This window comes from Neolamprologus multifasciatus, chromosome 16, assembly GCF_963576455.1.
Source record: "Neolamprologus multifasciatus chromosome 16, fNeoMul1.2, whole genome shotgun sequence".
Classification (NCBI taxonomy): Eukaryota; Metazoa; Chordata; class Actinopteri; order Cichliformes; family Cichlidae; genus Neolamprologus; species Neolamprologus multifasciatus.
In genome coordinates this window covers 20,493,362-20,506,862 of record NC_140454.1, presented here as the reverse complement: position 1 = coordinate 20,506,862, position 13,501 = coordinate 20,493,362, and the positions used below count along the sequence as shown (strand labels likewise).

The 13,501-nt window shown below is 39.2% G+C and overlaps 1 protein-coding gene across 12 annotated transcripts in view; it reads right to left on the bottom strand.

Moving 5' to 3' along the window:
- The window catches only part of baz2bb (bromodomain adjacent to zinc finger domain, 2Bb), a 58,148-nt gene that overhangs the window by 8,240 nt on the left and 36,407 nt on the right, over positions 1 to 13,501 (bottom strand). For 6 of the 12 annotated variants that reach the window (XM_085136280.1, XM_085136281.1, XM_085136279.1 and 3 more), the window contains 12 exons: positions 13,376 to 13,484; positions 13,139 to 13,240; positions 12,613 to 12,823; positions 5,394 to 5,486; positions 5,249 to 5,310; positions 4,923 to 4,988; positions 4,100 to 4,165; positions 3,875 to 3,919; positions 3,740 to 3,766; positions 3,025 to 3,090; positions 1,019 to 1,159; positions 248 to 502 (listed from right to left, as the gene is read on the bottom strand). In XM_085136280.1, the coding sequence (XP_084992406.1) occupies positions 248 to 502; positions 1,019 to 1,159; positions 3,025 to 3,090; positions 3,740 to 3,766; positions 3,875 to 3,919; positions 4,100 to 4,165; positions 4,923 to 4,988; positions 5,249 to 5,310; positions 5,394 to 5,486; positions 12,613 to 12,823; positions 13,139 to 13,240; positions 13,376 to 13,484 (1,243 nt within the window). The remainder of the gene's footprint in view (positions 1 to 247; positions 503 to 1,018; positions 1,160 to 3,024; positions 3,091 to 3,739; positions 3,767 to 3,874; positions 3,920 to 4,099; positions 4,166 to 4,922; positions 4,989 to 5,248; positions 5,311 to 5,393; positions 5,487 to 12,612; positions 12,824 to 13,138; positions 13,241 to 13,375; positions 13,485 to 13,501) is intronic. The other 6 variants (XM_085136273.1, XM_085136284.1, XM_085136277.1 and 3 more) reach the window with 6 other exon arrangements.

Sequence of the window (13,501 nt, the reverse complement as noted above, 5' to 3'; positions counted from 1 at the left end):
CGCTGCCAACATTTCCTTATACATTTATACGTGTCTACTGTCACTGCTGTCAATTCTTTAGTTATTACAGCTCACTCAGCATTGTAATAACCAAATCAGTGAGAATGCAATATTTAAAAATCAGAAACACCACATTTTAAAGGGACACAGTAACATGTCTGTGCTGTATGTCTGTGTGTGTTATTTACACCACAGGAAGCGTTTACACTTCCAAAAATCAAAACTGCAATTACAACAACAGATTCACCTTGTGACCTGCAGGTACCCCAGGATCACACACAGCTGCAGAGAGCATGGTCACCAACAGGTCCTGGACCTTTTCCATATTTTCCCCAATGATCAGTAACCCTTCTTGAAGGTCACCTATAGTGAGCGGGTCTGAATTTAAATCCAGTCCCAGCACCTTTCCAAAGCTGTGCAGAAACTGCAAAACCATCAGACAGTTAGAGAAGGTGCTTCCTGCTAATACCAGACCAGGGATACGGGACAACTCTGGAAGAGGCTGTAAAGAAATGCAAATAAAAATTTAAAGTATGATAAAACCTACACAGAAATTATACACAAAACTATACAACTATAATAGTTACTGGATTGCAGTTTATCAAACATTATTGCAAACTGCTCTGATTTTAAAATTAAAAATGGGGTGCATGTTCCAAGACATTTTTCAGTGAAGGACTAGTTTGAACACTTGGTCAGTGTTATAACACGAGGAGCCACATGGTGGCACTGTTTTAACCCTTTTCATGAATTCCAGATGCTTTAAATTAAACTTAAACATCTGTTTTGTTACAGATTGTGAAACAATTATACCATAAATCACCAAAAGCAGTTCTAATCTTTAAGGATGTGCACAGCTCCAATAATGATTATACTGGTTGATAACTATATCAAAATAATCACTGGACTGGTGGGAAATCTGATCTTTCAGACAGATGGACACTATTCAAGATGGATATATGAACTCTTATTTCTATTTGCCAACATCTCAGCCAACATTAACACAGAGCGTGTATACCTTATGATCCGCTAAACACATGTCCTCATTTGGCTTCTTCAGCTCCTTTGCTTTTTCCAGTTCTAGTCTTCTGAGCTCCAGTTTCCTCTCCTTGTTCAATTGTTTCTCATCTTTCTTTTCTTTTTTCAGACGTTCCTTCTCCTAAAGGAAAGTTAAATCCTTACAAACAATATACTTATATTTACACTGATTTACAAAGTGAAGAACAAAAAAGGAAATAAAAAAGAAATGCTTTTAGGATCACCATGTGCTTTCTTGTACTGTGTACTGCATTACTGAATGAATGAATTTATAATTTCATTTTCATGTCTGGTCATTTACATGGCCAGTTCCTCATGAAATTATTCAGTCATAAACAGACCGCACATGATGTTCCACGAGATGCTCAACAAAACAACAAGCACAAACACAATCCAACAAACACATGAGTCTAAGAATGAAATTTATTTTATTCTTCACCTCTTATATTCAGTCACACCTCATGTTATGTGCACACAGAGGGACCACAACACCATATTCAACAGATTTCCTCAACCCATCTTTGTGTGCAGTTAGTCTAACACAGCATTTACACTTCTCCACGTCCTTCTTCTTAAGAACATGTCTATTCTGACAGGAGTGGTCTCTTCCAGGATGATAACACTCTCAGCCACAAGTCAAAAAGGGGTTACTAAATAATTTAACCATGATGTAGACCACATGGTAAGGCCTTCAACAGATCTCAAAATAACAGGACACCTGTGAGAGATTGTGCACTATTATTTGAAACGATCAAAAGAAACTGGAAATAAAGGTTTTTTTTTTTTTTTTTATTTCTCTAAAAGAAGAACAGATTTTGGGAATCGGTGTCAAAACTAACTTTTGTTTTAAAGCCCTTCTGGCGTTATGTGATACTAGGGGTGCAACGATACTCGTATCGATATTGAACCGTTCAATACAGTACTTTCGGTTCGGTACACATATGTATCGAACAATACAAATTTTTTAATTTATTTGATCAACTTTTCTTCTGACGATGCTGTCTGTGTTGAGAGCTCAGTGGATCTGCATTCAACTACTCCGCCTAGGCTGCACTGTCGAGCACAGATCCACTGAGCGCAGCGCAAGCTAGCAAGACAGAAGCTAAGCTCGTTGCAACATGGCAAATTGAACCTCCCCCACCCTCATTCAGATCTGGCCTTTGGAACTATTTTGGTTTTCATGTGACGTATGCCCCCGAAGGTAAGCGCGTCATAGACAAAAGTAAAACACTATGTCGGATGTGCCACGCAATGCTCAATTACATGGGTGGGAACTAGTGTGTTAGCGCAGTTAGCTCGTTAACGTGTTGACGCCGTCCAGCTCCACGCACGGGGCGATCCGCGGTAGCTCGTTAACGGAGATTTGCCGTGTTGTGGTGTTAACGTCATTTCAGATTAACGCTGGCAGCACTAGTGGGAACACAACAAATATGACTGCACATTTACGCCGACATCATCCTAGTGCAAAGACAAGTGGACGCAGACAAAAACAACAAGCATGCATGCTACAAACTTTACCCGAGTCATTTAGACAGCCGTTAGCACATGATTCTCCTTATGGGGACCTGATATGTTTAATATGCTGCTGGGAATATAGCCCAGAAGAAGCGTATAGTATAGCTTTTATTTTGGAAAGAGCCATTTCTCTGTAATAAACTCTCTTTTTCAAAGATGAGTGATTTCTCGATCAGATAGATTTATTATTTTTAAAAACTGTACGTTTGAGTTAAAATATATATTTATAATTTTGATAAATGACAAATTAAAAAAGCCTGAACATTTATTTGTATTGAAAAAATATCGAACTGTGACACCAAAGTATCGAACCGAACCGAACCGTGAATTTTGTGTATCGTTGCACGCCTATGCCCCTGTACATATGGTACTATGTCCCATCATAGCAGACTGCTGAACTTTCCTTGTTTCACTCATCCTTCCTTCAGCAAGTCTGCAAAAACAAGCTGTGATACATCAGCAGTTACTCACCTCCACCTTCTTGCGGGCCTCGACAGCCTTCATGAGTATCATGTGCTGCCTGCGTCTTTCCCTCTCCTGGTAGAACACAGACGCGCAGATTATATCATTTTCAAAGAAAGACATTTGTTCACAGATGTCATTCCTCATGACACGCACAAAGACGTCACAGTCGGCGCGTGTTGCACATTGTACATTTTATGAACGGTTAAACAAAATGGGACACGGCGATAAACAAAAAGCAAATGAGGGCAGTGATGCATACACAAAGCATAAACTCAGTGTTAGACACAGCCATTACAAAATTAATCTGAGCGTGTTGGTGAGAAGCAGGCTGAGAGTTTTAACCGCAAGCAGCAGATATTGTTTTGCAGCGACGAGCAAAATAATGAATGCATCTTCACTAAACTGATGAACCACATCATATTAAAGTACCAAGACATCATGGAGATTATATATTATTATTGCTGCATATCTATACAATCATATACGCATAAAAAGGATGAAAGCAGACACATGACATCGTTTCAAAACAAACAGATAATGGATGTGTGTATCTGAGAGATCAATAGTGCAGACATAAGCGGTGCACTGTACTGGAAAAGCCATGCAGACGGATGTTGTTTGACTACAGCAAAAACTAGGAGTTAACCATTGTTGCGATGGCAGCCATATAACACAAGACATTCACAATACGTTGTCAAAACACACAGAAGCATACTCATACCATATCTAGTCTATGTCTCTCCAACTCCTGGCAGAAAGAGTTGTCAAAATATTAAGAAACAGAAAAATTACACATTACAAAAAAATTTAAACTAATATAAGAAACTTCCAATGCGTGTGACTTAGCCAACAATACCTGGTGCTTCAGTATGACGGCTTGTAGTCTTCGCATCTCCCTCTCCTTTACAAACAAAATTAGTTCAAGTGGAAAGGAAACATAACACACATGTAATCATGTGTTCATTTATACATGCGTGGAATGCAGTGCTTTTTAAACTAAAAACCAAAAACCAAAAACATTACGTAAGCAGCGACAGACGTTCAAATCAAAACAAAGGTTAGCTCATTAACCTCATCTCACCTTGTTACGTTTCTCAGCTTCCAGTATCCTGGCACTCGCTGCTGCTTCCCTTTTTTTTCTTTTTTCCTGCAAGCGCAAAATAGACCCGATGCACTCATTCAAGCACAAACAAACGATTGTATTAACTGAAGCAAACCTTTGAGATATCTATCAAATGCTTTTGACTAACATACTGACTCATTTTCAACTAAGATATTACACAGGGAAAACTTTAAAACTGAGTGATTTCCTTGTTACATCCAAGATTGCCGTTTGTCAGTCTACTTAAAGCCAGCGGCTCCCTGATAATATCAAATCTAACAGACTGAAATCTTGAGCAATGAGATAATTATTTCCTCCCATTAAGACTGAAAGACAAAATGGCAGTGGTTATTATTAAACACCAGCAGGCAGTGAGAATAAATTAAGCAAAATTTCTATCAGTAATTATAGCCCCAATGAAATCCTGTTAAGAGCCACTTGCCAAGCGTGTCAACTGAAATTTGATTTATGAAGGCTAAAATATTCACAGCTTCTATTAGTGAGGGAATGCAAAGTAGGTATTTCACCTAGCCACGGTAAACTCTGGTCCACCTCTTTCTTAATGAAATACTGTATTTTGCATTAAGCTCCAGCATGGTCTGAGGAGATTTTCATATTCAATGGCACTTTTTGCAAAAAACCAATTAAGCATTAGTCACATGTACTGACTAAAAGTAGGACCACATAATTTAGGAATAGCCTTTGGTTGCTTTTTTTCCTTTTTTCCCCCCTTCCTATAAATCCTATCAACAGCAGAGAGGAAGTGTTTAAGAATGTTTCTGCAATAACTTTCAGGACAAACCTCAAGAATTTGCTGTGCACGGAGTTCTTTCTCCATACGAATTTGCTGAATGCGCTTGATCTTCTCCTGGTAAAAGGATGAGGGCGAGATCAAATGAATTAACTATTAAGTCATGCATGTTATAGAGCGGTGGAGGGGAGCACGGTGTGGGGATGAAGACGTACAGTGGCTCTATGCAGATGAGAAAGGTGCAGCATTGTGGAGAACAGCAACTTTCTTGTACGGTTTCAAAGCTATTCAAGTGTGCTTAAAACCTTTTCACCTTGGAGTGCGTAAAGAGCAGAGTGGCTCAAGCTCTGCGTGGAAAATTAAACATAAATCCTTACTTGCTGTTTAAGAATCTTCAGCTGTTCCCTCTTTTTCCTCCTCTCCTCGGCAGCCATTATTGCTGAAAAACACACGAAAATCTGGTCTGCACAAAGCACGTCATCTAGTGTTACAAATGAGTCTGATTTGACGACAGATGTTTACCTTGTTGTTTCTTTGCCTCCTTTGCGGCTTGCGCTATAGCCTGTTTCTCTAGTTTTCTCATCATTTTGATCTGAGCTGCCTGTCGTGCTATTTCTGCAACATGATGAAATATAAAATATGAAGCATGAAATCACACATGCCATAAGGTCCTCAAAATATTAGAAAAACCTGACCCACACATACCTGCCAAATCAATCTAAACAACCTACAGAGACAGTGCCTGTTTTTTGTGACAAGCTAACTGGAGAATTTAAACACTGCCATAAATGCAAACAACAGAGTAGCCTGATTTTAAAGGTGTAATCACAACTGGAAGTTTAGGTCGGAGACTAAGAGTCAAAGCCATTTGTGGCTGTCCAATAAGACAACAAATTTTGTTGACAGCAAATCAAACAGCAAAACACTCGATATGTCTTTAAGCATGAAGTAGGAACAGTTAACAAGTTTATAAAGGCATATAAATACTGACAAAGCCTACTGTTTTCAAACAAAATTTTTGATGTGAAGCCTGCCTTGATTAGAGCTGGGCGATATATAGAGTTTTTAAAAAATATCGATATATTTTTATACGAGATATAAGATGTGGCAATATCCTTTATATCGATATAGTCTATGTTACGTTATAACTATACTTGTGGAGTAGTGATGGGATTTCCGGTTCTTTTTAGAGATCCGGCTCTTTCGGCTCGGTTCACTAAAAAGAGCCGGTTCTTTCGGCTCCGAACCGGCTCTTCAGGTTGTTTTGTTGCTTTAATTATTCAATCATTAACAATAATATAAAATTATGCAGAAAAGGAATTACTAATGTAAAAAAAGTGGTTTTATTTATATATGTTTATATATGGCCCCTAGAGACAAAGCACGTACAAACTCTAAAGCATATACAAACTCCAAAAAGCACGTACAAACTCCAAAACACATTTCTAGCGTTTACTGAACTTCCAAAACAGAGCTACCCAGATCACTTAAATTACACAATTGAAAGCATGTGTGTATTGTTTGTGTATTTATAGACAAGCACTCATATTTATTCAAATAATTTAAAAAAAAAAGTTCATTTACCTGTTACTACCACACCCCAAATCCGGTTGTTGATACTTCCTGGCTTGTGTAGCCACGAGGTAACAAAAGCTCAACACTGCGCCCTAGCATCCTGGAGCACTTCTGTTGTCTTTTGTACGTGATTCTGAGTTTGTACGTGCTTCTGAGTTTTTACATGTTTTGGAGTTTGTACGTGCTTCTGAGTTTTTACGTGTTTTGGAGTTTTTACGCGTTTTAGAGTTTGTACATGTTTTGGAGTTTGGAGTTAAATATACTTTATTTATTCACTCCACATAAAATGTAATAAATAAATCATATAATACAAAAAACAACTATTTACATTTTAAACTTTTAACTATTTAAATTTTCAGCTTTTTCCTTTTAAACAAATTTAACGTGAAACAACACAAAACACTGCAAACCACAACACAATTAAATATAAATGAAAATATTAAAACAAAAAGAAGATGCACATTCTCTGTCATATGGGCCTGCATGATTTCTGAATCCTTTATCATCTGCAACTGAAAATAGTGGATGATTACTATACCTTTCTAATGTGAAGTTGTTGTCCCTCGCTCTCTTTCGCTCTGGCTCTGTTCCTGTGCTGCTGCAAGTGTAACTAACGCCCCTCCCCCCTCTGCCCAGCGCAAAGTACAGGCCGCGCGTGCGGAGTTTAGCGAAAAAAAGGGCGACAGAGAGGGTGAGACAAAGAAAGAAAAAACCTCACGGCTCCCAATAAGGAGCCGGCTCGCGTCGTTCACTTCAAAGACCCGGCTCTAAGAGCCATTTCGTTCGCGAACGACCCATCACTATTGTGGAGCCGCAAGTTTGCCTTTCTTTCGTCCACTTTTGTCTTTACGCAACATTACTCGGCCTCGCCCCTCCTTCACTGAACACAACTCCCCCTCCTCCCCCATCGCTTCACCTGCAGGAAGCGACAAGATGGACACGGCAAATCTCCGTTAACGAGTTACTGCGCATCGCCCCGTGCTTGGGGCTGGACGCGGTCAACGTGTTAGCTAGCTAACCACGCTAACGCCATGCAGCCCAGAGGCGCTGCACAGCCTAAAATCCTTTCATTTTCTCAAAAGTTGACAGCGCGCCTTATGTATGAATTCTGGTTGTGCTTGAATGCCGCGAAGCGATTTTATGTGGTACACAGCGCTCAGCAATCTGTCAAAAAATGTTTTAGTACGACTTTGGTAAGCTACGGTGCTGCACCGGTTGATGGATTGTCAGAGCATTACGGCTACTAGTGATGGGTCGTTCGCGAACGAAATGGCTCTTAGAGCCGGGTCTTTGAAGTGAACGACGCGAGCCGGCTCCTTATTGGGAGCCGTGAGGTTTTTTCTTTCTTTGTCTCACCCTCTCTGTCGCCCTTTTTTTCGCTAAACTCCGCACGCGCGGCCTGTACTTTGCGCTGGGCAGAGGGGGGAGGGGCGTTAGTTACACTTGCAGCAGCACAGGAACAGAGCCAGAGCGAAAGAGAGCGAGGGACAACAACTTCACATTAGAAAGGTATAGTAATCATCCACTATTTTCAGTTGCAGATGATAAAGGATTCAGAAATCATGCAGGCCCATATGACAGAGAATGTGCATCTTCTTTTTGTTTTAATATTTTCATTTATATTTAATTGTGTTGTGGTTTGCAGTGTTTTGTGTTGTTTCACGTTAAATTTGTTTAAAAGGAAAAAGCTGAAAATTTAAATAGTTAAAAGTTTAAAATGTAAATAGTTGTTTTTTGTATTATGATTTATTTATTACATTTTATGTGGAGTGAATAAATAAAGTATATTTAACTCCAAACTCCAAAACATGTACAAACTCTAAAACGCGTAAAAACTCCAAAACACGTAAAAACTCAGAAGCACGTACAAACTCAGAATCACGTACAAAAGACAACAGAAGTGCTCCAGGATGCTAGGGCGCAGTGTTGAGCTTTTGTTACCTCGTGGCTACACAAGCCAGGAAGTATCAACAACCGGATTTGGGGTGTGGTAGTAACAGGTAAATGAACTTTTTTTTTTAAATTATTTGAATAAATATGAGTGCTTGTCTATAAATACACAAACAATACACACATGCTTTCAATTGTGTAATTTAAGTGATCTGGGTAGCTCTGTTTTGGAAGTTCAGTAAACGCTAGAAATGTGTTTTGGAGTTTGTACGTGCTTTTTGGAGTTTGTATATGCTTTAGAGTTTGTACGTGCTTTGTCTCTAGGGGCCATATATAAACATATATAAATAAAACCACTTTTTTTACATTAGTAATTCCTTTTCTGCATAATTTTATATTATTGTTAATGATTGAATAATTAAAGCAACAAAACAACCTGAAGAGCCGGTTCGGAGCCGAAAGAACCGGCTCTTTTTAGTGAACCGAGCCGAAAGAGCCGGATCTCTAAAAAGAACCGGAAATCCCATCACTAACGGCTACCGAGGAGCCTCGCGGAGTGATACGTACTGTGCTTCAACGTAATATTACCCTACTGCAGGGGTGTCCAAACTCCGGCCCGCGGGCCAACTGCGGCCCGCGATCCATTTTTAATTGGCCCGCAAGTAATTTTATAAATAGAATCGAATATGGCCCGCACTTCAACTTTTGCTTGAGTGTATTGCACTTCTTAGTTTTAACACCAGGGGGAGCTACTGTCGATCGTGGCAGTTGCTCCACCAAAAAGGACAATCACAGAAGAAATTTAGCCCAAGTTAGTTACTAAACATGGCAGAACCAAAGAAGCGAAAGGTAGAAAGTGAATGCAGAAAATTTCAGACATGGTGGGAGAGTGAATATTTCTTCAAAGAATTCAAGGGGAAGTGTGTCTGTTTGATCTGCACTGAAATTATGGCAGTTATGAAAGAGTATAATGTACGACGTCATTATGAAACCAAACATCAGGCCTATGCATCCTACACTGGTGCTGAGCCAGAGCAGAAATTAAAGCAAAGGGTATCTCTCCTGCGGGGTCAGCAACAGTAATTATTTCGTGCTCAAAAGGTCCAGAAAAAGGCTACAATAGCCAGCTATGAGGTCGCCCAACTCATCGCAAGACATGGCAAGCCTTTTTCAGATGGAGACCTCATAAAACACGGCCTCGTTAAAGTCACCGAAATAATGCGCCCGTCAACAACGTCAGCATGTCCAGAAATCCAGTTGCTGAAGACTTGTCAGCCAACATTAAACTGCAACTGTCTGATAAAGCTGTGCTTTTGATCTTTACTCCATCGCATGCGATGAGAGCACTGATGCCACAGACACCGCACAGCTGCTATTTTTTTGCAGGGAGTGGACGAGCACTTTAGGTGAGTAAAAAATATATTCCACAGTACCCGTGTGTTAATGTGCAGGTACACATGCTTCAAATATCAATAATGCGCATCAATTCTGTCACTACCCTGCTTTTGCACACTAGGGGTGGGTTTTTATAATCGATTTATCGATTAAAATCGATTCTGGCTTTTACTGTTTTGCTTCGACCATGACGCACAGCTCTCTCTCTCTCTCTCTCTCTGTACTGTTTTCTGCAGTTACGCACAAGTCTACCGTTGTTTACAGTGCTGTCGACCGACGTTTTTTTTTCTTTTTCGTTTTATATACTTCCGAAAAGAAAACCTAATTTCTGCTGTTCAATACTGAACAAATTTAAACTTTTTAAAATTATGCAAAATGCAAAACGCTCAGCTGTGTCTCTAATAAAACCGCTGTAACTTCAGAGGTAATGTTCATATGTTCATTAATGGTTTTCTCTTGTTTTTGATGTACTGCAGAATATTTTTATAAAATCCCAGGCCAGGAAAATCACCTTCATGTTTTTCTGTGTTTTATCTTCAGCTACTTTGACACAAAGGCATCTGCTGTGATGCTCACACCTTTGATAAACTCTTGCATGTGTCAGCTTCCTTTTTATAGATACAAAAATATGTAAATGTACTGATCTGAATTATAATATATCTGACTGTCAAAATTTCCCAGATTCAAATCGAAGTGAATCAAATCAAATCGAATTAAATCGAATCGTGGATCGAATCGATTCGGGACCTTGTGAATCGGAATTGAATCGATTCTAGAAATCAGTGACGATAACCAGCCCTATTGCACACCACTTTCTTATATGCGCTTTTCTTGTTAACACACAGAGTACACACCGCTGTGCACTGCCCACGTACACGCAAAGTCAGCTGATCTCATCTGATGCAGATTTGCTCCTTGATCAAGTGACATTTGTCTGGATTTTTGGCACGAGTGGCGATCAGCACCGCGGCTGGATGTCCCGATTTACATACCCAGCGCAGCTGATACTCACCAGAATAATTTACTAAAATTATATGCACTCCTGTTATTAAGTCCAGTTCAGTCTGTTATGTTGATAACGGTTTCAAACGAACGTTAATAGGTGTGTTGCTAAGCCTAATAACTTAAATAACAAACTTGAAATGTGCCCGTCCCATTTCCCCTTTATTGTTTTTTCTCTGTGCTGTAAATCTTCTGTCTAAGAAGAAATCTGAGGCTGCTGTTCTGAGAATGAGCTACCAAAGCTTTTTCTGAATAAATCAATAAAGATCCATTTATGGAAAGCTGTGATGAAGGCAGTTTTGTCTTTAATTATATTCAACAATATAATATATTCGACCACTTGTAAGTGATTTTTCTAAGTTTAATACACTAAAGTTAAGGTTATATACCCAATTTCTAGTAAGTGGCCCAGCCCCTCCTATATTTTTATGTATGTGGCCCTCAGTGAAAAAAGTTTGGACACCCCTGCCCTACTGTGTATAAGGACCATAAATGGCACCTGTTAAGAGACGTGGTTACGAAGAGGATTTCAAACTCAATGCTGTCAGTCACACAGTAGAAGTTGGGAACAGAGCAGCTGTGAAATCTGTCTTTGTTACTATGCTCTGCATCTTTTAGTTTACATTTTGACTGCACAATTGTGAGCTTTTTGTTATGCACAAAAACAACATTGTTTTCTTTTATTTATGGAGCATTATTATTTAATAAATGCTCATAATTTATTTTTGAGTAAATTTTATGTACATCTATGCTCTATGTTAATAAAAGTGCCTGTGTGACATCTGGGACACAGCTTTGACTAAGAACTCTCTTTTGTTCTTACTTTATGGCTTAAAAAAAATATCGAGATATATATCTTATATCGCCGTCCAGGTAAAATATATTGAGATATGAATTTTGGGTCATATCGCCCAGCCCTAGCCTTGATCACAAGTTTTTCAAGCATTTTTAAAGACCTGAAATTTTAATCTGTCAAATATAAGACAAATGGTCCAAAACGATGGACAAATTGAGGAAATGCAGGACTGTTGCCATCCATCCCAGGCACGAGAGCCTTGCGAATATTACACCAAGATCAAAACACACAATCCCTGAAAGCAGTAAAAAGTAAAAAGCAGTCGAAGGGTAACAGGCAATACCAGCAGAAAACCACAAATGAAACCACTGGACACCAATAAAAACACAGCAGTGCAAAAAGCTTAACTGGATGCTTCACATTTCTTTGTGTACATTCTGTGTAGAAAAGGCACAACTGAGACAAAAATGTCTCAGTTGTGACAAAAAAAATTTTTTTTTGCACGTTACCAATGTTTGGAGGACCAAATGCCATTGTACACTCCCAAATGTGAAACATGGTGAAGGGAGCAATGTAGTTTGAAAGCTGTTCCGCTACCTCAACTGGAAAAAGGAAGATCAAGGCACTTAAGTAAATCAACCAGAGACTGAATGGAAAAGAACCATGTTCATATTTTGGAAAGCCATGTCACTCTAACAGTTGTGCAGGCAGGAATGGTCAAACTTCATCCTCACTGTTCTGGAACTAAGCTATAAGAAAACGTGATGGAGGCCTTTGCACCTAAAGGACATTTTCCAAATGAAGACGTTCAAAGTTTACCCACTTCTTCCAGCTTGCACTTACTTTAAAACAACTTCTAATGCTAATAGTTATTATCAGTAACATGGAAAGCTGCATGAAAACTGATAATTTAGTTAGACTTTAACTATAATTTAAACTCGGAAGTTAATTAAAATTACTGTGAAGAAATTTCTGATAAGAATTCTGGGTTCCCAAAAGGTTATCAATGATTTCTGAGTCTCCTGGCAGTCTAAAGCCCACCTTTAACAGGTGCCATGGAAACATTTTTCCATGTTAACTGACCTTGAGCTTCCAGCTTACGAAGTAACTTGGCATCAGAGACATCTTGGAAGTTATTTTCACCACCATTTAGAGGATAAGGTTTCCACTGTATAGCCCCAGTGCTATCACCTGTCGGCTGGTGCTCAGACTTTGTGCGCCGGCTGCGCCTCCCATCCATCGCTATGATGCTGGGAGCAATCTCATTCTGAGCCAGTAGGAACCACTGTAAACCCTGGGTAATTTGAAGTAGATACAAGCAGAAGGATAAAAATGGCTAGCTTAGCGCTATAAAACCCATATACAGGGTCATTTTGATCTTAGTCCATTTCTATAACCTTCCAAAGATGCTGGGTTTAAAAATGCAACTTTCACATAAATTTATTTGTAATTTTCTGATTAGCTGAAATGTTCTGCAAAATCAGCACTGAGAGGCTAAAATTAACAAAATCTACTAACTGTACACCAAAGATTGCACATATAATAATCACTGTTGTTACTGTGAGCTCACGTCTGTAAGAAACGAACATGAAAAGGTAGAAGCCTTTACCTCGGGCCCTTCTCTGGCTTCATAGAAATCCCCAACTTTAATTTTTGTACTAAAGCTGAAGTTGTCTCGTGAGATTTCAGTTATTCCATTCCTGATTAAGTACTGCAGACAAAAGAATAACACACACTAATTAATCCATAGGTAGGAACCACCAAACGTTACATAATCCTTCAACAGTCTGATTAGTACATGCAATCATTAAAAGCTCTAAATCCACTTCTCAGAAAATACCACTACCTTCACTACATCAGGATACTGTCGGAGCTTTTTCCCACACGGTGCAAAGTAAGCCACCTCGCCTTGCAGACGCCCCGCTACGGTCCTGATGCGTGTCTCTCTCTGCCACCTGAATGGAAAAAACAA